This window comes from Vipera ursinii (genome assembly GCF_947247035.1).
Source record: "Vipera ursinii genome assembly, chromosome: 4".
Lineage (NCBI taxonomy): Eukaryota > Metazoa > Chordata > Lepidosauria > Squamata > Viperidae > Vipera > Vipera ursinii.
In genome coordinates this window covers 34,877,865-34,899,007 of record NC_139514.1, presented here as the reverse complement: position 1 = coordinate 34,899,007, position 21,143 = coordinate 34,877,865, and the positions used below count along the sequence as shown (strand labels likewise).

Sequence of the window (21,143 nt, the reverse complement as noted above, 5' to 3'; positions counted from 1 at the left end):
ACTTGTGTTTTGTGTTTTGTGTGTGTGTGTGCGTGCTTAGGCAGTCATAAAGACAAACCCTGTTTGAAAATCATGAGATGAAAACATGTTTTCTCAAGGAGAAAAATTATCTTTCTATTGATAAAATGCTCCTATAAGAATGTTAGTTAAAAAAAATTTTCCTTTGTTACTGGAGAATAGCGAATTCCTACAAGTAAATAAGTAATAATTCCGCATTTTTTAAAGCAAACACATAGGCTGCATAAGTAGCATAAATCTATACAAAGAAGAATATGCAAATTACAAAGGAGAAACATGATTATATTCAAAAAATCATAAAAAATTAATAAGGGGCATATCAATCTTTATAAAATTGTTTTTTATTTTATCATATTTTGCAAGTATTTTTCACAATAAATTCAGCTTGCTTTATTTTTTTAAAAAAAATCCTAAAAAAGCAGAAAAAAAGAAATAGCATGTCTCAATAATTTGTTCAACTAAGGATGACAGCCTTCGTTTTTCTCTGCATTAGTTAACATTACTTTACATGTAAATACATGAAGTGTAAAACTTTAAAAGCTTGGATATAAATACGAATTTTATTTATACATATTTCAGTCCCAGAATCAGTTTCCATGGCAAACCAACAAAGAAGCAGAATGTTAAATTTGGGATATGTAGTGTTTTATACACAATTTGTTGGTGTACTTTTGTATTGCCAAGGAAAGAATGCATATTTTAAGTGTTTGTTATCTTGAACTTATATCTAAACTGACTGATTATTCTATTTATACATGCAAAGCAATTTATACCACATACTTTTTCCACTTTCCTTTGTGGGATAATATTATACAGTATTTATTTGAAAGAATTTTGGTTGAGATGTCATAGAGGCTGAAAAATTGTACAGGTTGTTTGCTTAACGAGCACTGCAAAAAGTATTGTAAAATACAGTTGGATCTGTGGGTAACCCACTTTACATTTGTGATGGGCAGGCTCCATTGTGGTCCTCAGTTGAGGACCACCTGTACTCACCTAAGAATAAATAGTGTTGAAAGTGGGACTTACTTTTTATGATATACAGTATGTATAGCATTCAGAAATAAAAACAGTAGTTCTGGGTTGTAGTTGTTTTTAACAATCACCAGATGTGATCAATTTAGATTATTCCAAAAGGAAGCTTTAAAAAATCCACAAAAATAGAGGCATCACTTGCTCTTAGGGTTGAAACTTTATTTAGTTATTATTTATTTATAAAGTAACCTCTGTGGTGCCCATCTCGCACATGCGTCTCTGGGTGCTAACAACACATTTAGAAACTGTACAAAAAATCCAATATGAACAAAAGTGATGTATGTCTGATTATTATGTGCCAGTTTACTGTTAAATCTAGTGACTAGATACATACATTATCTGCAGGATGATTTGAACCCAGACCGGTTCTGTGGGTCTTTTATGGTGCACACATTGCTATTGTAACTGAATCTTGTAAACTTGCTGCTGATTGTTCACTTTTTTGGTTTTTTTTCATATTTTCTAGATTTCTCTGGAGAGCTAGGTCTTCACATACTGTCCAAAGTATGATATTTTGTGTCTGGTTATTTGTGCCTCGAGTGAGAACTTTGGGTTGATGTATTTAAAGATTCATTTCTTTTCTTGGCTATCCATAGTATCCCCAGGAGTCTGTTACAACTACTTCAATTCCAAAGCATCAATCGTTTTTCTATCCTACGTTTTTCAAAGTCCAACTTTCATTTCCATAAAGTATCACATTAAAACCATTGTTTATATGATTCTGATCTTTGTAGGTACAGAAACATGACAGCATTTGAAAATCTTTTTTCAAGTCTTCATTGTGATCCTACCAAGTACAAGTCTGTAGCATATTTTCCATTCCTGCTTTCTTTATTGCAGAGTTTTAATCCTAAAAAGCAGAAATTAACCACTGTTTCAATATTTTCATTGTGTAGGTTGCTGTACTTGTCAATAATTTTGTGTGCTTTATTCTTACTCTTAGTCCCATTTTTTTCAGTGAAGCCACAGATTTTTATTACTAGAACTTCCATATAATACCTCTAAAATCAAAGCATATTTCCCCTTAATGCCAATTTCAAGATAACAGCAGTGGAAGAGATCCGTTGTCCATCTATCATGCCTAAAACTTCAACAATGTACCAGTGACATAGACTGCTAAGACTAAATAAAGCACAACAACCAAAAGTTTAAACAAGTTTAATTTTGAGCACATGAAACTATATAGTCTAGTCCTTTCAATGTGTTAATAAAGAACCAGTTTAAAAGCCAAGTGTGAACACTTTTCATCTATCCAGACCTTGGTCAGATATTTTCCAAGAACACAAAGCAATCTAGTTCTTTGCAATGATCTCTTGCACCTAGCATGCGTTTAAAGTAGTGTGTAGTCTAGATTGCAATTTTGTCACTTAATTCTAAAATGTATAATTTATTGATTGGTTACCTACAGTAAATAGATTTTCTGGAGCCATTAATACAATTCTCTGCAAATTCTAACAGGAACAAGATACCCTTGCAGATGCAGAAGAACGATGTGATTTACTGATTAAATCTAAGATCCAGATGGAAGCCAAAGTCAAAGAACTGACTGAACGGGTAGAAGATGAAGAAGAGATGAACTCGGAGTTGACATCCAAGAAGAGAAAGCTGGAGGATGAATGTTCTGAGCTTAAGAAAGATATTGATGACCTTGAAATTACTTTGGCAAAAGTTGAGAAAGAAAAACATGCTACAGAAAATAAGGTACTTTTAATATTTTTTAAGACAAAACTCAGCCTGGTCTAACTGTTTGCTGATATGCTGAACAGTCAGGAAAGGAATATTTGGATCATGGCCGATAGCTTAATGAAAATGTTAGGCGAATGTTTGTCCGTTTGAAAAAAAGTAAATTTCAAAGTAAAATGAATCAAAAATAAAATGCCCACAGTTTGAACTATGCCTCAGAAAGCTGCAGTTTCTCAATGGGAAAAGGTTACACCAGTTGGAGATTTTAGACTAGAAAAAAGAAAGCATAACTTCATAAAATTGTACATGGTGTGCTAAAAGGAGACAGAGAATAACATTAAATCTTCATTACATCCAGTGAAATTGAATACTGTAGATGTTTTTGATGACATATATAGTTCTCTTACGGATTTTGCTAACTCAAGGTCTAATAATTTTTCAGAGAAAATATATGGATGAACAGAATCTATATAAATTACATTATTTCCTCCTTTTATTTTGTCATCCTGATATCTATGCCTATAGAAATGATCTATAATTCTGTTATTTCCTGATAGCATTCACATAAACAAATGCAGTACCTGACTATTTGTTATACACACACACACACACACACACACACACACACAAACACACACAAATGTGTGCACACACATAAAACATTTATTTCATTATGGAACCTAAAATAATGTAGATAAGATTTTCCATGCACAGAGTTTCCTATCCAGGTATTGGCCACATCCACAGTTGCCTGGAGGATACATTATATGCTATGACATCTTGAGTGTTGAAAATTGTTATGCAGATTATTTCGAACAACATATTTTATTACCTGGATATGGAACTGTCTCTGCTCCAATACTCTAAGCCCAGGTTTTTCAAGCTGTGTTTTTCATTGTAAAAATTTGATGGAGTTCCAAGAGTAATGAATGCTCAATTGAACACAACCTGTTTGGATCACTAGAGCTTTGCCCTTGATAAGGAGTTCTAGAGGGTTTTTTTAAACAAAAAAACTCCTTTATCTAAGACAGGGGTGTCAAACTGCTGACCTGCGGGCCAGACGTGTCACGAGGAAACCGTGCCCACCCCATTGCCGGCAATGGGGAAAAAGTTCCGATACGTGATGTCATATGACATTGCGAGTTTGACATGTCTGATCTAAGATATTTTTCTTCCTTTTTCATATGATGGCATGTCTGTGATTCAATTTACATGAGTGCATACTCAAAAAGGAATATGTCTGTTTCGTATGAACCAGAAGTACATTATATATATACTGTACAGTAGTTTTCACAAACAAGGGTCAAAATTCATTTTAACTACAATGACTCTGCAAGTAGTTCTTGACTTTTATACTTATTTCTGTTTCATTTTTAGGTTAAAAACCTAACAGAAGAAATGGCAGCACTGGATGAAACCATAAGCAAACTCACAAAAGAAAAGAAATCTTTACAGGAAGCTCATCAACAGGCCTTAGATGATCTGCAAGTAGAAGAGGATAAAGTCAATACTCTGAGCAAGGCTAAAGTAAAACTGGAGCAACAAGTGGATGATGTATGTTTGGTTTATTGTTGTTGTTGATTTATCTAGATTAACCTTATCCAACTGGTGCCCTTAGATACAGTGGAGTAGAACTCTCATCATTGCTGGGTTAATATTACCAGGTTGTTCTGGAATGATGAGATCTTTTATTCAATAGTTCTTGGAGTCACTTAGTTGAATAAAATTTGGCTTTTTAATTGATTGTCTGGGTGTTTGATGAATAATAGCATTGATGTCAAACCCATTCTTTGCCATGAGAAAAATGACTTAAAGTAAACCAGTTACTAAGCCTCTCAGTTCAACATGGCTTAATGTGAATCATGAATGCACATGTTTATTCATCAAGCTTAGTCAGAAGTGATGGGTTATAAATTATAATAGCTAGGCTTATGCAGTATGTTAAGCAAAACCAAACAATCCACATTATGTATTAGCATGATGTATAGTATTTCTAGGGACACAGTGGCTCAGTGGGTTAGGATGCTGAGCTTGTCGATCAGAAGGTCGGCAGTTTGGCGGGTCGAATCCCGAGTGCCACATAACAGAGTGAGCGCCTGTTACTCGTCCCAGCTTCTGCCAACCTAGCAGTTCGAAAGCACGTAAAAATGCAAGTAGAAAAATAGGGACCACTACAGTGGGAATGTAACAGCGTTCCGTGTGCCTTTGGCATCTAGTCATGCCGGCCACATGACCATGGAGACGTCCTCAGACAAGCGCTGGCTCTTTGGCTTTGAAACGGAGATGAGCACCGCCCCCTAGAGTCGGAAATGACTAGCACGCATGTGCGGGGGAACCTTTACCTTTACCTATAGTCTTTCTATACTTTATTATAACATTTGCAACTAATTGTAACATACTGTCAGAATTCATAGTTCCTTGAAGTCTTGAACTATTGAATGTTCATTTCTACCTTTTTATGTCTGTAGCTTGAAGGTTCTCTGGAACAAGAAAAGAAAGTGAGAATGGATCTGGAAAGAGCCAAACGAAAACTGGAAGGAGACTTGAAACTGACTCAAGAAAGTCTCATGGATTTAGAGAATGATAAACTGCAACTTGAAGAAAAGCTAAAGAAGTAAGCTTTTAATAATTCAGTTTGATATGGTAACATAGAGAAAGAAAAGCCAATGCCTTTAACCACAATTTCCCCAATCCCTTGTGTCTCACAATTTGCCATACTGAATGAGACAGATGTAAGCTGAAGTCCAAAACATCTAGAAAGGACCTGCCTTTTTAGTATAAACAATTTTGGGTTCCCCTTTATATTCACTTTTAAACTTAGAAAGTAATTACCAATTACATGAAATAATTGCACATACCTAAAATTACAATATAAACTGCTGGGTACTTGGAAGTTCCCTGCATTTTTGGATCCAGGGAAAGCAGCCAAAACCTGAAGGTTTGTCATTCCCCCTGAGGTTTTGTCATATGTGCCTGGTGGATATGTTTGACTAGTAAGTCAAAACTTCCATATAACAGAAGTGGGATAGCTTGGGAAAGAAAGGTAGAGAATTGATAGCTAATAAGATTTTTAAAAAGCAGGGTCAGGGGACCTATTTCTACCTACAAAGTTATCTTGGGAGCTTTTAAATTTTACACCTCACTAATAATAGGTAGCAAGACAAAACAAAGCTTCTGTGTTGTAGGATTCTGTTTTTATATTTTCCTCTCCTGATCTGCTATAGTTTCTTTTATTACAACAAATTTGGCAGCAGATCAAAGTGTAGCACAAAGTATACTCACCAACTTCACCCACTATCAGTTATTAAAAGTACAATATCCATGGGTTGCTTAGTTTGCAAATCAAGAAATAAGATAAGGCTTTTTAAAAACTTTGCATTAACAACTAAGTTTTTATTAAAAAAAATCTTGATAAATAACAGTAATGATGGCCATTACTTCCAAAACTGCATTTCTGCTGAGAAAGCAATAAGGCCATTCTGATGAATAGTCTTATATTCCACCACATCTGAACAACTCTTGCATTAACAGGAAAGAATTTGAAATCAGTCAGATGAACTCTAAGATTGAAGATGAACAGGCCATAGTGATGCAGCTCCAAAAAAAGATAAAAGAGCTTCAGGTAAATAATGAGTGATTCTTATTTTCTTCCATTGAGCTGGTAATTGTTTACAATTTATAAGTCAACAGTGAATCTAAATGGTTCACACATAAAAACAAAGTTCATTATATGAAAAAATAACCTATACCAAGGGAAAACATCCAATAATAATAAACATTATTATTGTAGTTATTTATTAAATTTGTACACTGCCACACTTCCAGAATCTCTTATCTATATAGGTCAACCTATATACCTCAATAGTTGGGTGATGCTCTTTCAGAGGACAGGGAACATGACAGAAAAGGTTCAGAGTGGATTCTAGCCACTTCAGAGGTCTAGAATATTTTTTACTTGAAATAGGGCTGATAACAAGCTATCTGTAGACATGATAAGAATATAATCCCTAATGTAGGCTCTAACATATATTTGATTGGATTCATTCCTCATCTTTCCCAGAGATACCCTAGGGCGTCTTTTCTGTTATTTCATCCTTAGGATCTCCTTGAAAATAATGGCCATAGCTTGATACAATTTATGAACCACTTTAGTACCTTTCAATATGAATTTCTGCCAATTAGAGACATCGATGCATGAAAGGTTTTGCTGGATTCAGTTAGATTCCACAGAAAACATCCAGATCATATTTCTTAACTCTAGTGTTGCTTCATAAATCGGGAGTCCAAATTATAGAATTTCCAAAGTTTATACTGTTTAAAAATTCATATCCTGTTGGTGGTCTAGATCAGCGGTCCTCACCCTTTGTGGCTTGTCAGGGTGGCTGGGGGAGAAGGGAACTGAACTGCATGAGGGACAGGCCAGTGTGCATGTGCACGAAAGCATAGGTCGACTTGGGCAAGTTGAGCTGCACACACCTGTGCATGCATGCTGGCCCATAACTCGTACAAGTTGAGCTGCATGGGCATGCTGGCACGCTGCTCACATGGCCTTGTTCCAAATAGGCCACAGCCCAGTAGTGGAGCCATGGCCTGGGAGTTGGAGATCCCTGTTCTAGGTAATGCATCTCCATATGGTGTCTTCTCACACCTAGAGGTTCCAACTATTACTTCACGAGTACATCTATTTTTCTTTTAAATCCATCTAATGTTGAAAAGGGTTCTGGATTTCATATTATTTTATTCACTTTTTCTTCCTTTATGGAGGATTTAATGATTAAATTATAAACATGGAAATACCTAGGTATTTAAATAGGAAGGTTGCACCATCAGAATGCCAGCTGGCTTTAAATAATCATTTCCATGGCCTGGCTATAAATGCAAATCAAAATTAGTTATCGCTTCCTGTGCCCAACATATATCCCTTCATCCAAAGTCTAAACATAAATGATAGATGTGCTGTAAAGGATATCCATGATTGGTGAACCCACATCCAATTCTTCATTTCAGAAATTTAGAACAGGAGATGCAAACTGGAGCCACAGCCTTCCCAGTTTTTGTTTTTTAGAGAGCCTGCTCTGATTGTATGATTTTCTGCCATTTTGAAGCTGTCTCTAAATAGTTTAGACTGTAGCCATTTTGGAAAGAAAGTCCTCCAGATACCTCCCCTAATCTCAGGAAATCCAAAATTATAGCTTGTCCATTTATATAATTTGCAGCTTTTGGGCTCCTCACAGATCTAAATAGCTGTCCATCACACTGTTTTAAAGGGAGTGCTCTTCACTTCCTGTGAGGAGAATGAGAACCATACTCATTCCCTTCACAGTACACATACCTGTATTTATTCTCTCCAGCATAGATAAAACTTCATTGAGTTTTATTTTGCACTTTTCAAAGGTACTATTGATCACTTGAGAAAAGCAGGTTTCAAATCTCCTTCCTGAATTGCAGGGGTTCCAACTAATAGGATAACTTAGTTGCTGGATTGGCAGTCATAAAAGAGTAGATGAGGAACTTGGAAAGAAAGACATATGAGAGAAAGTGAATTGGGCGGGGGGGGGGAGATATTCTCAGCAAAAACAAAAACATCTCTCTGAATACCCTTGATTATAAGTATACAGTGGCTGGTGAATTACAAAATAAGGTTGTATTTTGGAGGAAGACAACATGAACTGTGTTGATATGTGACATCAACATTGAATTTGTACAGGAGCAAAACTCTTCCAGGAATAAAAATACTCCCCTTAGCTATTGATCTATGGAGGCTGCATGATCATCTTGGTTTAACAGCTGCCAAAGTTAGTTTTCATTTCTCTTTGGAGGGGAGGTTATAGGAAGTGCCATTAATAATGCTGCAACTTGCTCATTGCCCAGAAGTAGAATATGTGGCTAAGCCGTTTTGACAGTTCTAGTTCAGAGTCAAAACATGGATAAGAGCTTCTCTTTACCTTATAATTCATGCTTCTTTGAATTTTAAAGGGGCATATTACACTCTACGTTTAAAAATGTGTGTTTACCAGTTCCATCAAAGTTTACTTTCACACACTGGGATTTTTGCATCTCAAGTAGCCCTTAGAGTAATTCTATGCATAGTTAGAATAGATCCTTCAAAGTTGAGTAGCATATTCCATATAATTTCAAATACAACTGCAGCCTGATGTCATGGGAAAATGGTACAAAACTACCTTTCCAGACAGGTGGAATCATAGTAAATTCACCATGTATTCAGAATACATATCAAACACTCACCCTTATTTTAATATCTCTATGTTTTTCCCTATCCAATTATATGTTGAACTGCAGCTCTTGTCATCCCAGTAACAATGCTGTCTGGGGTTGATAAAACTTAGATACCTTGGCCTCATTTTGCTATGGTGGCTTTAGCCCAACAATTAATATTCTAACTAATGCGGAATATTATTCTGCATTTTTATCTTCTGGTTCTCTTTCAGTCTGATCATAGATTTTGTGTTTTAAAAATTAGGATAAAAGAGAAGATAATTCCAATAATGGTGTGTGGTATATTTGCACTTTTTGAACAGAGAGGTGGTCAAAAGAGCTCTATGTATCCTGCCATTTTACTGTGCAGTCAGCAATCAGCAGCCTCCCAAGCTGTACACATATCAATAAATCCCAAGAAAGTCCATTATAAAGGAATCACCTCCTGGGGCTTTTTGATTAGTGGTGTACTGTCATGGTTAAGAGGAAGCCTTGCCCTTAATAGATTGTTGAAGGATTTCTCTTTTCTTTCAAGAAAGTCAAAGAAATTGTTCACCCAATTTTTCAGCCAACTAAGTTGGTACAGAATTTTGAAAGGCCTGAAGCTCAGATTCATATTCAACTAAGTGAAGAAAGAACTGTGAATAAGATTCAGAGTTAGGCATACATTCAAGTTATATATACAGTTTGTAGTATAAGGTAAAGGTAAAGGTTCCCCCGCACACGCGTGCTAGTCGTTTCCGACTCTAGGGGCCGGTGCTCATCTCTGTTTCAAAGCCGAAGAGCCAGCGCTTGTCCGAGGACGTCTCCGTGGTCATGTGGCCGGCATGACTAGACGCCAAAGGCGCACGGAACACTGTTACCTTCCCGCCGTAGTGGTCCCTATTTTTCTACTTGCATTTTTACGTGCTTTCGAACTGCTAGGTTGGCAGAAACTGGGACAAGTAACAAGCACTCACTCTTTTACGCGGCACTCGGGATTCGACCCGCCAAACTGCCGACCTTATGATCAACAAGCTCAGTGTCCTAACCCACTGAGCCACCACGTCCCTTGTAGTATATATAAGTAGAATACATAAGTATTGCCCTCTGTGTAGAAGTTTGTTTTTTAATCTGTCTCATAGGCCCGTATAGAGGAGTTGGAGGAAGAACTGGAAGCAGAAAGGGCTGCCCGAGCGAAAGTGGAGAAGCAGCGATCAGATCTGGCTCGAGAACTAGAAGAATTGAGTGAGCGACTAGAGGAAGCTGGGGGTGCTACTTCAGCACAGCTGGAAATGAACAAGAAACGTGAGGCAGAGTTTCTCAAACTACGACGGGACCTTGAAGAAGCCACTTTGCATTATGAAGCTACTGCAGCTACTCTAAGGAAGAAGCATGCGGACAGCATGGCAGAACTTGGGGAACAAGTCGACAATTTGCAGAGAGTCAAACAAAAACTGGAGAAAGAGAAAAGTGAGCTGAAGTTAGAGGTGGATGATCTATCATCCAACATGGAGCAGCTGGTCAAGGGAAAGGTAAAAGCCATCAATCTAATGTGAAAGTTTGAATGGGGATCTATAGAGACACAGAGATATAATTTAATTTAATTTAAATTAAATTATATCTCTGCAGTAGATGCAGTAGATGCAGTAGATACAGAGATATAGATAGACTTTAAGTATAATCCTTCCATAGGGTGGGGAGCTATAGGAGGGTCAAAACGTCAACATGGTGACCAGATCTATGAGATCAATGTCCAACTTCCTTTTTTTACATGGGTTATGATGCAGATAAAAAAAGGAAGGGGTTTTGATCACATTGTTGTGGTCTCCATCTTGACTTTTTTGCCACCTGGACTCTCTGTGAACACTGCTGCTCCTAACTGTTTTTTTCAAGAAATGTTATGTTGTGTTAGAGTAACACCCCCACATGCACATACATTTTTTTTAAAAAAAAATCCCTTATAACCCCTATGGATAATATGTGTCTTTCTCAATCTTGGGTCCTCTACCACAGGGGCTCCCAACCCCTATTCCATGGACTGGCATGGGGCCATGGCATGCCAGAAACCAGGCCACACAAACAAGCAAAGCCCCATCCAAGGAATGTAGGCAGCATGCAAAACCATGTCATCTCCTCCCACCCCCGGTCTGTGGGAAAAAAACCTCTCTCCACAGAACCAGTCCCTGGAATCCAAAAGGTTGGCGGCCACTACTCTACCAGATGCCTGAGGGTTTGAGGTTTTTGTGCAGGATCTTGATTGTTCCTAGCACTGCACTCTTCTGGAGAGAGAGCTCTGCTATTATGCTTGGGATCTGTTGGAGTCACTCTCCCTGCTTAGGAATCACAGCCCCAAGTGTTCCTACCGCCATTGGGACTACTTTGATCTTTACTTCCCATATCCTCTCCAGTGCCTCCTTCAGGCCCTGGTAGTTCTCCAACTTCCCATACTCCTTCTTCCTGATGTTGCTGTCACTTGGCGCTGCTGCATACATTACATTTGTCTTCTATTCCAATTATGCATGACTTTCTGTGTAATTTCCCACCTGGACTTGGGGGGATCTAGCCCATACACTGTACAGATGTTCCTGGACACAGTTCCAGCTACTTAGTTGTGCCACTCGGTGTGTTCTGTTGCTGCCTGCATCTTACACCCTGCTATATGTTGGACTGTCTTTGAGACCTCTCTGCATAGTCTGCACCTCAGGTCCTGTCTAATGTGGTTGACTTCTACTTCTACGGTTCTGGTGCTTGGTGCCTGTTCTTCTGCTGCTATGATCAGTGCCCTCAGTGCTGTCTTTTAGTCCCGGGCTTTTCAACCTTTTCACTCATTGTACCACTTTTAGGATATGGCAACATCCAAGTACCACCAGTTGCCTAGCAAGGTGTCAAAAACTTGATGAACTCCCCCCCACACACAAAAAAGGAAAAAAAGTGATGAAGTACAGGTAGTCCTCAACTTACAACAGTTTGCTTAGTGACTGTTCAAAGTGACAATGGCCCTGAAAAAAGTGCCCCCCAAGCCACAGCCGAGCAAGACACCTGCCTGCCCACCCAGAGGTGCTCTTCCTCCTGTCCGAGGTTTTCACTGTTGTGAGCATTTCTGTTCAGGATTGGCAGCGGAGGTGGGGTGGTTTTTATTCCCCCCATCTGCTGGGTTGTTGCAGCAGGTTTTGGTCACTTCACATGACCCTGGGACACTGAGACCATCATAAATATGAATCAGTTGTCAAGCAGCTGAATGTAAATCACAAGACCCTGGAGATGCTGCAACATTCCAGCTGATTGGTGCTTCTTCTAGGCTCAGCAGAAGTGTCAGGATCAGTGCTGCTTTCCAGCTGATTGGTGCTTCTTTAGGGCTCAGCAGAAGCACAAGGATCAGTGCTGAGCTCCAGCTGGAGCCTGGCGCTGATCCTGGTGCTTCCACTGAGCCCTGACAGCCCCAAAGAAGTGCTGATCCTGGTGCTTCTGCTGAGCCCTGACAGCCCTGCAGCTCCAGCCATCTCTCACTCAGGCTTGTGCGGTGCTGCCACCGGTTCAGCTCATTCCCCTCCCCCGCTACCACCTGCCAGGTGCCAATGTACCACAGGTGGTACCCGTACCACTGGTTGAAAAGCCCTGTTTTAGTCCATCCCTTTTCAGCCACTGGTAGGATTTCTCAATGTTTGCCACTTCAGCTATCTATAGCCTGCCCCAAGCATTCTTTCAGTTGCTCATCTTTGGGTGCCATGTTACTATTATACAGTATGTATTATGTGTATGTGTGTGTATATACACAAACACACAAAGTGAGAGAGAATATATTACCTTTTTTTCACTATCCAAAATTCTAATTTCAGATCTTACTTCAGCTTTCTTTCTTTTATAGACCTCCATTGTAACTAGTCACTAAATTAGTCACTAAAACATTAGTTATTAAATGAAACAGTTGTTAAATTAGTATTAAAATAGTGAGCACAAACTACTTTGACATTTTCTGAATTCGTTTGCAGAAATTTTAAGCTAGTACCTTTTATGGACTTTGACAGAAGTGGGTATTATAAGATCACATCATGTTCTTCACAAAAACTTCCATTTTCTTTAATAATAAATGATGTGTGGAAGAATTGTAAAATATTCCTTAAGGGTATTTTTTTTTCTTCCAACTACTGACAAGAGTTTCTAAAAGAATGTCTAAAACTCACAGAAGTATATTATTGTCTAAGTAAGATACTTTATCTCATGAATTCAGTCAAATAATTCCAAATTATTATTAATTAAATGATTTATTTCATTTCATATGTCATCATATATTCCTATATGTTTGCTTTTGGGGATATAATTCCAGTAAAATATTGATTAGGGAAAGTAATAATTTGGGTTGATACAATGCTGGAGCAATTTTTTTATTATAATCTGAAAAAAACAAAAGGTTATCTTTGTAGATGGAAGTATAAAAATGTTGAAATCATATTATTAAAAGATTTTAGCATTTTAGATGTGTAGGTTTTCACTAAGAATCAGCTCATTTGTATTATATAATAATTTAAAAAAATATCGAGTCAGATTTTTTTCTTTTAGTTAAATATTTATTAGTATGCTACTTTAATTTCTTCCAGCCAAATTTAACAGTATCCAAGGTGTATAGGTTTAGCCTGACTGAGATAAATTCTATTTAGATTTCATTTATTTATTATTAAACTTGTATGCCTCTCATCTCCCCAGAAGTGAATCTAGGCAGCTGTCAGATATTCCATTAAAATGCACTAGAAAGCATTAAAACAACAAATATATTCCTTTCTTACAGTAAGTTTATTCTATTGCTTTAGGCAAATGCAGAAAAACTCTGCCGTACTTTTGAAGATCATCTCAGTGAGGCCAAGACTAAAGTGGATGAAATGACTCGGGTGATAAATGATCTAACTGCACAGAAAGGGAAGCTACAAGTTGAGAATGGTAAGTTATTGGACAGTTCTGTACAATTCTTATTAATTGTTGTGTTATATCTTACTTTTTCTCAACACAAATCTGCCTCAACCTATATATCTCAACATCTCAGAACAGCTTTTTCTAGAGTGTTTTAAACAACTAGGCACAATGATAAGTTATGGGAGGTTTCATGGAGTTTGACTTGAAGGAAGACTCTGTGGAGCACAGCTGTTTAAGACACTGGACACATGCCTTTTGACTGCAGACTGTATTCTGCTGAAAGGGCAGTTTATTTAGATTCTTATTTAAAAACTTTAAAAAATGGTACCTGGGAGAAGATGTCTTACTTTTTGCAGGGAACAAACTTGCATGTCACTAATAAAACAGCACTCTTTGTATCAAAGGTTATTTCAAAGAAAACAGAATATTTAGATCAGACTGAAATTAACTGTAGGCTGGCGACTTACTGTGAACATGTCCTATTGATTTCCTTGTATCTACTTTTATATTTGTATCACTTTTATACTTTTGATATGTTCAAATGACTAAATCAATAAAACCATTCTATCCTATTCTGTTCTGTTCTATTCTTAGTCCTCGACTAACAACAGCTGATTTAGTGTCAGTTCAAAGTTACAACAGCATTGAAAAAAGTGTCTTATGACCATTTTTCACCCTTATGACTGTTGCAGCATCCCCATGGTCAAGTGATTTACATTCAGATGCTTGTGTTGTGACTCAGGGTCAGCCTGTGGGTCCGACAGCCGGTTCCGATGTATCGGAGGACTCAGATGTGGGGGAGGAGGGAAACGAACCGGCTGATGATGATTTGGAGACTTTGCAGAGTCCTCAGCCGGGAACCTCTGCTCAGCTGTGTGAGCCCGAGAGTGCGGAGGATGATGACCCACAGCTGGCCCTGTTCAAGGACGCCCGACGCAGGAGGCAGTCGAGCAGGGACAAACAAAGGAAGGCTATGGGACTCCTCGGGAGGAGGCACAGGGAGACCACGCCCTGAGCTCTCTATTAAAGGAGTGTTTGGGGAGGGGCTGGTTGCTGAAAGCAACTCTTTTCCATTTGAGAAGTCAAGCTCTTGTATTCTTGTAACAGTGTAATTAACACTTGGCAGAAGCCTTTTGGTCTTGGACGCTTTCCAGACTCTTCTTTTGATTAGGGGTGCGAGAAGAGGGCTGGTTCAGAACAGCTTGACAATTGGTCCATATTTATCATGGTTGCAGTGTCCTGGGGTCATGTGATCATCTTTTGCAACCTTCTAGAAGGACTACCTTCTATTCTATTCTGTTCTGTTTTGTTCCATTCCATTTTGCCTGGGTATCTTTTCTTTTATTTATTTATTAAATTTATATGTCATGCCTTTTGCCCATAAGACAACTCTTATTTATATTATCCTAATCTCTATGACAGTATTTCTTAATTTAGCAATTTTAAGCTATGTTGACTTTATCTCTCCTCCCCCACCTCCCCCACCCCCACCCCCACCCCCCACCAAGAAACTCAGAGGTTTTGAGGTTGAGAAATACTGCTCTATGCATTTACCAGTGGACTGGGAAAATGCTGAATTTGTTGAATAAGCAAGAAGTGCAATTTAAACTCTAATACAGCAGAGTTCTGTGCAGAGCAGGCTGCACAGTAAACGCAAATTATTGTGTAGTGGGTCCGACGCAAGAAAGAGACGCCAGCCAGAGTGTGAGTTCAGCTCTTTATTGGAGGGGATGGCCCACTGGGGAATGAGGGTTACCTGGCCTCCTTAAATACCTAGTCAGGTAAGCGGACAGCCAATGGGGTTGGCCCTAGGTTTCTCGCCGAAACTGGGTTTCCTGCCAAAAACTGTTCAGGCCAACACCCCCTGGTGGCTGTTGCTATGCAGGTGCCTGCATACATAACACAAATGCTCTTCAGAATTCTGGTTGAATGTGAGGAAAGGGCTAGGGGCAGCATTCATACTGTCTTTGTTGAAGTTTCTACATAGCTGAGCATCTAAATAGGCGAACAATATACTTTTTTATCATATACACTATTGCTAATTGAAATTCAGCTTTTAAAATTGAACTCTTTGTCCTGAATACCATAGCAACCCACTTGGCTATTAGAGAGATAGTTCTTATTAGTGTGTTTAATAATTTTTTAAAAGCAAAATACTATTCAAAATAAGAATGCATCGAATACTTGCATTTCTTTAATGCCCACAAAGCAGTTCTATAAAGTCAAAACCATTTGATGAGGGAAAGGGTTTGCTCTTTGAATCCTGGACACTGGTTTATGAATTTATATAGAGGTTTTTGATTAAGGATTCCAAACAGAAATACTAAACCATGCTTCCACTCTTTGTTTCAGTTTCTGCATGCAAGAATTTGTTTGTTTGCAATAAGTATTCATGTATGGTAGAAGTCAATGGAGATGCATTTGTAATGAAACTGAATATCCTGACTAGCACTGCTACTATATGTGCATTATGCATTGACCTGAAGCTTCACTTTTATGCATTTTTTCAGTCCAACATCACATTGTTTTTCTCCTTTGCTTTCTCTGTGACCAGAGGACTTCTTGGTTTCCTAACATAACTCCAATTTTGGCAAAGTCTGAGCCAGCCTGCAAATGTTTTGTACCATGAAACACCCAATTTACTATCTCAGACCATCCCATTGTGTCTGAAGGGCAATCTTACTTTAGAATAATCTGAACTGATAGAATATTTGCCTCAAGTAGCAAAATTTATTCCATCTTGCTTTCCTGTCATAAAAATCATATGCTTATTATTGTTTTTGATACCTCTCTGGCAGGTGAATTTACGAGGCTGCTGGAGGAAAAAGAATCATTTATCAACCAACTTTCTCGAGGGAAATTGTCTTTCACTCAACAAATAGATGAACTTAAAAGGCAGCTAGAGGAAGAGACCAAGGTAATGCTTTCATTAGGAATCCTGACATGATTCTGAGACAGTCAGAGAAAATTTCTCATTTTATGATAGTTTGTGAATAAGTCCAGAATCACATGTCTCATGTCAGTGCAATGGAAATTCACTGATCTGCATAACAGGACAAATTGATCCATTACTGTTTTCGATTTGTGTAAATCAAATCATTATTTGTCAATATTTGTGTAAATAGCAATAGCACTTAGACTTATATACTGATCCAGTGCTTTATAGCTCTCCCTAAGCAGTTTACAAAGTCAACATATTTTCCCCAACAGTCTGGACCATCATTTTACCCACCTTAGAAGGGTGGAAGGCTGGTGATAATCAAAATGCTAGCAGTTGGTAGAATTAGCCTGTAATACTGCATTCTGACCACTGCACCACCACAGCACTTAAAATACAGAATGGGATTATAAATTCAGAATAAAGGTCGTGATAGTTGTTATGGATCAAGTAATATAATGTAACTGATGAGAATTTCACGTCTAAAAGGTAAAAAGCAAAACTGGAAATCAATCACAGGAACTTGCTAGTTACAATTCCAATTGTAGCTCCTTTTTCTGCTACAAAATGTGCTAATTCCAATTTCTTTATCCTGCAGTCCAAGAATGCTTTGGCCCATGCTCTGCAGGCTGCTCGCCATGACTGTGACCTCTTGCGTGAGCAGTATGAGGAGGAACAAGAAGCTAAGGCTGAGCTGCAGAGGGCACTTTCTAAAGGGAATGCAGAAGTAGCACAGTGGAGAACTAAATATGAAACAGATGCAATCCAAAGAACTGAAGAGCTGGAAGAAGCTAAGTAAGAGACATCAAAGTTACTGCTTAAATTTTCACTATATCCTTTTTATAAACTGGCATGAATACATGGAAAGGAAAAGTAGAACCTAGTGGTGAGACTATAGCAGAAAACATAAAGCAGTTTTATGTAAACATGTAAACCCCTGATGGTATTGGGAACACATTTTGCCAATATGTAACAAACCAAGTTCAATTGCTTGATTTTTTTGTAAAAATCAGAAAAATTTTCAATGGGTTAATTTATTATGAATATCTGCTATTAGGAAAAAATTGGCAGCTCGTCTCCAGGAGGCAGAGGAAGCCATTGAGGCTGCCAATGCCAAATGTTCATCTCTGGAAAAGACAAAACATCGACTGCAGAATGAATTGGAGGACATAATGATTGACTTGGAAAAGGCCAACTCAGCTGCGGGAGTTCTGGACAAGAAGCAGCGCAATTTTGACAGGATGATTGCAGAATGGAAACAGAAGTATGAAGAGTCCCAAGCAGAGCTTGAGAGTGCCCAGAAGGAATCTAGAAGCCTCAGTACAGAATTATTTAAACTAAAGAATGCATATGAAGAAAGCCTAGACAATACAGAAACCTTAAAAAGAGAAAACAAGAATCTCCAAGGTAGGTCATTTGTTATTAAGGATACTGCAGGGAAGTCATGAATAATTTGCATAAGGAGCTCAGAAGCCTTAACCCACAAAGATACAGAGCAATTTGCCTTCCTGAAAGTAGGGTAAATAAAGTTCCAGGTATAATCTGGACTTATTTGTATGGAACTTCACCTTTGAAGTACCAAAAAAAGAACTTTCATATCAGATGGATTAACTTTCGTAGAGTATCCCTAAAAAGTCTTATTTACTATGGAATTTGCCAAACACATTAAGTTTCTGTAATGGTAGAATAGACAGATATCTAATATAAAACTATGAATAGCTTTCAATAAAAAAAACTATGAATAGCTGATACTGATTTACCAGAACAAAGGAACACAGTGTCCACACATAGTGGAGCTGGATACCAAAACATAAAAAAGTATGGCTCAGAAAATACGATTATTTTCACTGAAATAACCCACTGTTAAATAATCCATGTCCCTCTTTATATGTGAACCACACAATCTGTGACTCATCATTTCAGAGACATTTCTCACATAAAGAGAAATAGAATGAACAAGGGCAGAAAAACAGCAAGAGCAGGAGTGACTTCCAACTTCCTGCCATGGCAACTATGATGGGACAGGTCTTCCTGGCTTCCGGAAAGCTAGGGTGGGACCATTCTACTCAACTTCTGGGTGACAGCAATACTTAAACAACCACAAATTCAAGGTGCTGGTTATCACCTATAAAGCCCTACATGGCCTGGGTCCGGGGTATTTGAGGGAACACCTGCTGCCGGCATCAAACGCCCTTTGCCCAGTGCGCTCCCACAGGAAGGGTCTGCTCAGGGTCCCGCCGGTAAGAGATTGCCGGCGGGTGACACCCAGGGATAGGGCCTTCTCAGTGGGGGCGCCTGCCCTCTGGCACCAGCTGCCGGTGGAGCTGAGGACTGCTCCCAACCTCCGATCATTCCGCCGGGGCCTGAAGACCTGGCTCTTTGAGCTCTCGGGCCCAGGCTGAGGAGACATTCATTTTAATTGGGGTTTTAATAGTACAGGGTTGATTTGATATTTTTTAAATTGGGTTTTAACTTTTGTATGGTTGATTTTTAACTCCCTGTAAACCGCCCTGAGTCCTCAGGGAAAGGGCGGTATATAAATGCAATAAAATAAATAAATAAATAAATAAATTTGCTCATGGGAGTCATGGGTTCTGGAGTTTGGACTCATTCTGTAACTTGGCTCATTTGAGGTAATTAGTTCAAAAATTGGTGCCCTGTGATGCACTGTTTCACCCAATTAAAGTTTACAGACATAAAAGTTGTAGTTGTTTGTAAATAGATGGAACAAGCATATGAAAAGGGGACATCGCATTTTTTGTCATGCTTCTGACCTAAGTCAATTCATAATGAATATTCTTCAAAATAGTAATATACTATTATTGTATGATCAATATTTCCTTACAGCTTATGTACTCTAATGATAATATAGCACCTTCTTTTCATCAATAGTAACAAATAATAATAATAAATCTTGGATGATACTTAGAAAATATATACATTGGCAAAATCTCCATCGGTCAGTTACAAAAAGCCAAACTGCTTAGATATGCACATATAGTATACTAGGCCAATACATTACGACACCCTAGGTTCTTAGGAAGAATTCAATGTGTATGAAGTCCAACACCAGCTAAGAATTAGAAATAATTTATTTGATAATTGAAGGGGAAAGAAATTCAGATGTAGGGACAGGAATTCAGACGAAGGAAAAAGAATTCAGACCTGAGTCGATAGAGAGCTTTGAACCAGCCAGGCAGCCTCATCTCCAGAAAAAGAACTCCCCCGAGCACTGCCCGCTGAACTTTTATTCACCTCCAATCTTACAAAAAACTACATCAGTCTCACACAAAATAGTATACACAGAAATAATTGGATACTCAGGTGCCTATGAGATCACAGAAAAACAAGGTAGCATAAGATGTATGTGAAGTCTTTATCATAGCGTTTCCCAAACCTCCCACATGCCAGGCCCCCCTCCCAGCCAGGAGAGTGTGCTCTGCACTGAAACTACAGAGAGGCCCAACTAGGAAGGCACGGAAAGGCTGAAAGGTGAAAAGCCAAATTCTTGGGAGACCAAATTCTGGCCGTTCCCACAGATAATGATCAGCCAAAAGTAAAAAAAAATACAACACCAAAGTAAAATTGAATAGATGAGATAAACTATCAGCATAATATATATATATAATGATTAATAAAAATGTGACATACACTGCTATAATGCATTAATTACTTTTACAAGTGTAAATCTAAAACATTACAGACTGTGAAGTTAAAAAAACATATAATCTAAAAAAATAGCTGGTACATGATAAATTGAAAGTGATAAATAAAACAGAAGTGATTTTTTCCCCTGTAACCAGTTATGCATTTTTCATGGTGGCAATACAGAATTTAGCTACTGCACAGGTGATAAGCAGTTTCAAATCTTCTAGAAGATAGTTCACATGGAATTGTCTAGTCTTCCTGGAAATGTATATATTAGGGGCAGAATATAAGCATACTTGATGGCTGTAGTAATACATGTGAAATGGTGTCAGTCTCTTTGATGCTGCATGGGCAGGTATGCTCAGTTAATAGGGTTTGGAGTATCACTCTTGCAGCAGTGCAGATGGCAAGTTCTTATGTCTGACTTAAATGCTATTCTCAGCTTTGGGAGAGTTAGACATTGTAGATATCTTGCTGGTTCCCAAGTGTTCTTATTGGTCCAAGTGCTCTATCATGTCCATTTTTTAAAATATGACCAGAATATGATCCATGAATGAAAATCATCCTCAAAAATAACAGTATGGTTATACAAATATCTCATATTTATCTGGAAGTTGTTTTAATTGATGTAACTTGGAGATTCTTTTTATTCTGCCTTGTAGGAACCAATGATGCATTGTAATATGTACTCTACATGGGGCTACCCTTGGAGTGTATC

The 21,143-nt window shown here is 38.2% G+C and overlaps 1 protein-coding gene across 1 annotated transcript in view; it reads left to right on the top strand.

The window, feature by feature from the left end:
- Positions 1-21,143, top strand: part of MYH15 (myosin heavy chain 15) — a gene marked incomplete at its 5' end in the record, with an annotated part of 95,347 nt that overhangs the window by 51,757 nt on the left and 22,447 nt on the right. Inside the window, 9 exons of the mRNA XM_083361353.1 lie at positions 2,512-2,754; positions 4,114-4,290; positions 5,205-5,350; positions 6,268-6,358; positions 10,077-10,466; positions 13,740-13,866; positions 16,638-16,756; positions 17,376-17,572; positions 17,835-18,184. Coding sequence (XP_083217479.1) covers positions 2,512-2,754; positions 4,114-4,290; positions 5,205-5,350; positions 6,268-6,358; positions 10,077-10,466; positions 13,740-13,866; positions 16,638-16,756; positions 17,376-17,572; positions 17,835-18,184 — 1,840 coding nt within the window. The remainder of the gene's footprint in view (positions 1-2,511; positions 2,755-4,113; positions 4,291-5,204; positions 5,351-6,267; positions 6,359-10,076; positions 10,467-13,739; positions 13,867-16,637; positions 16,757-17,375; positions 17,573-17,834; positions 18,185-21,143) is intronic.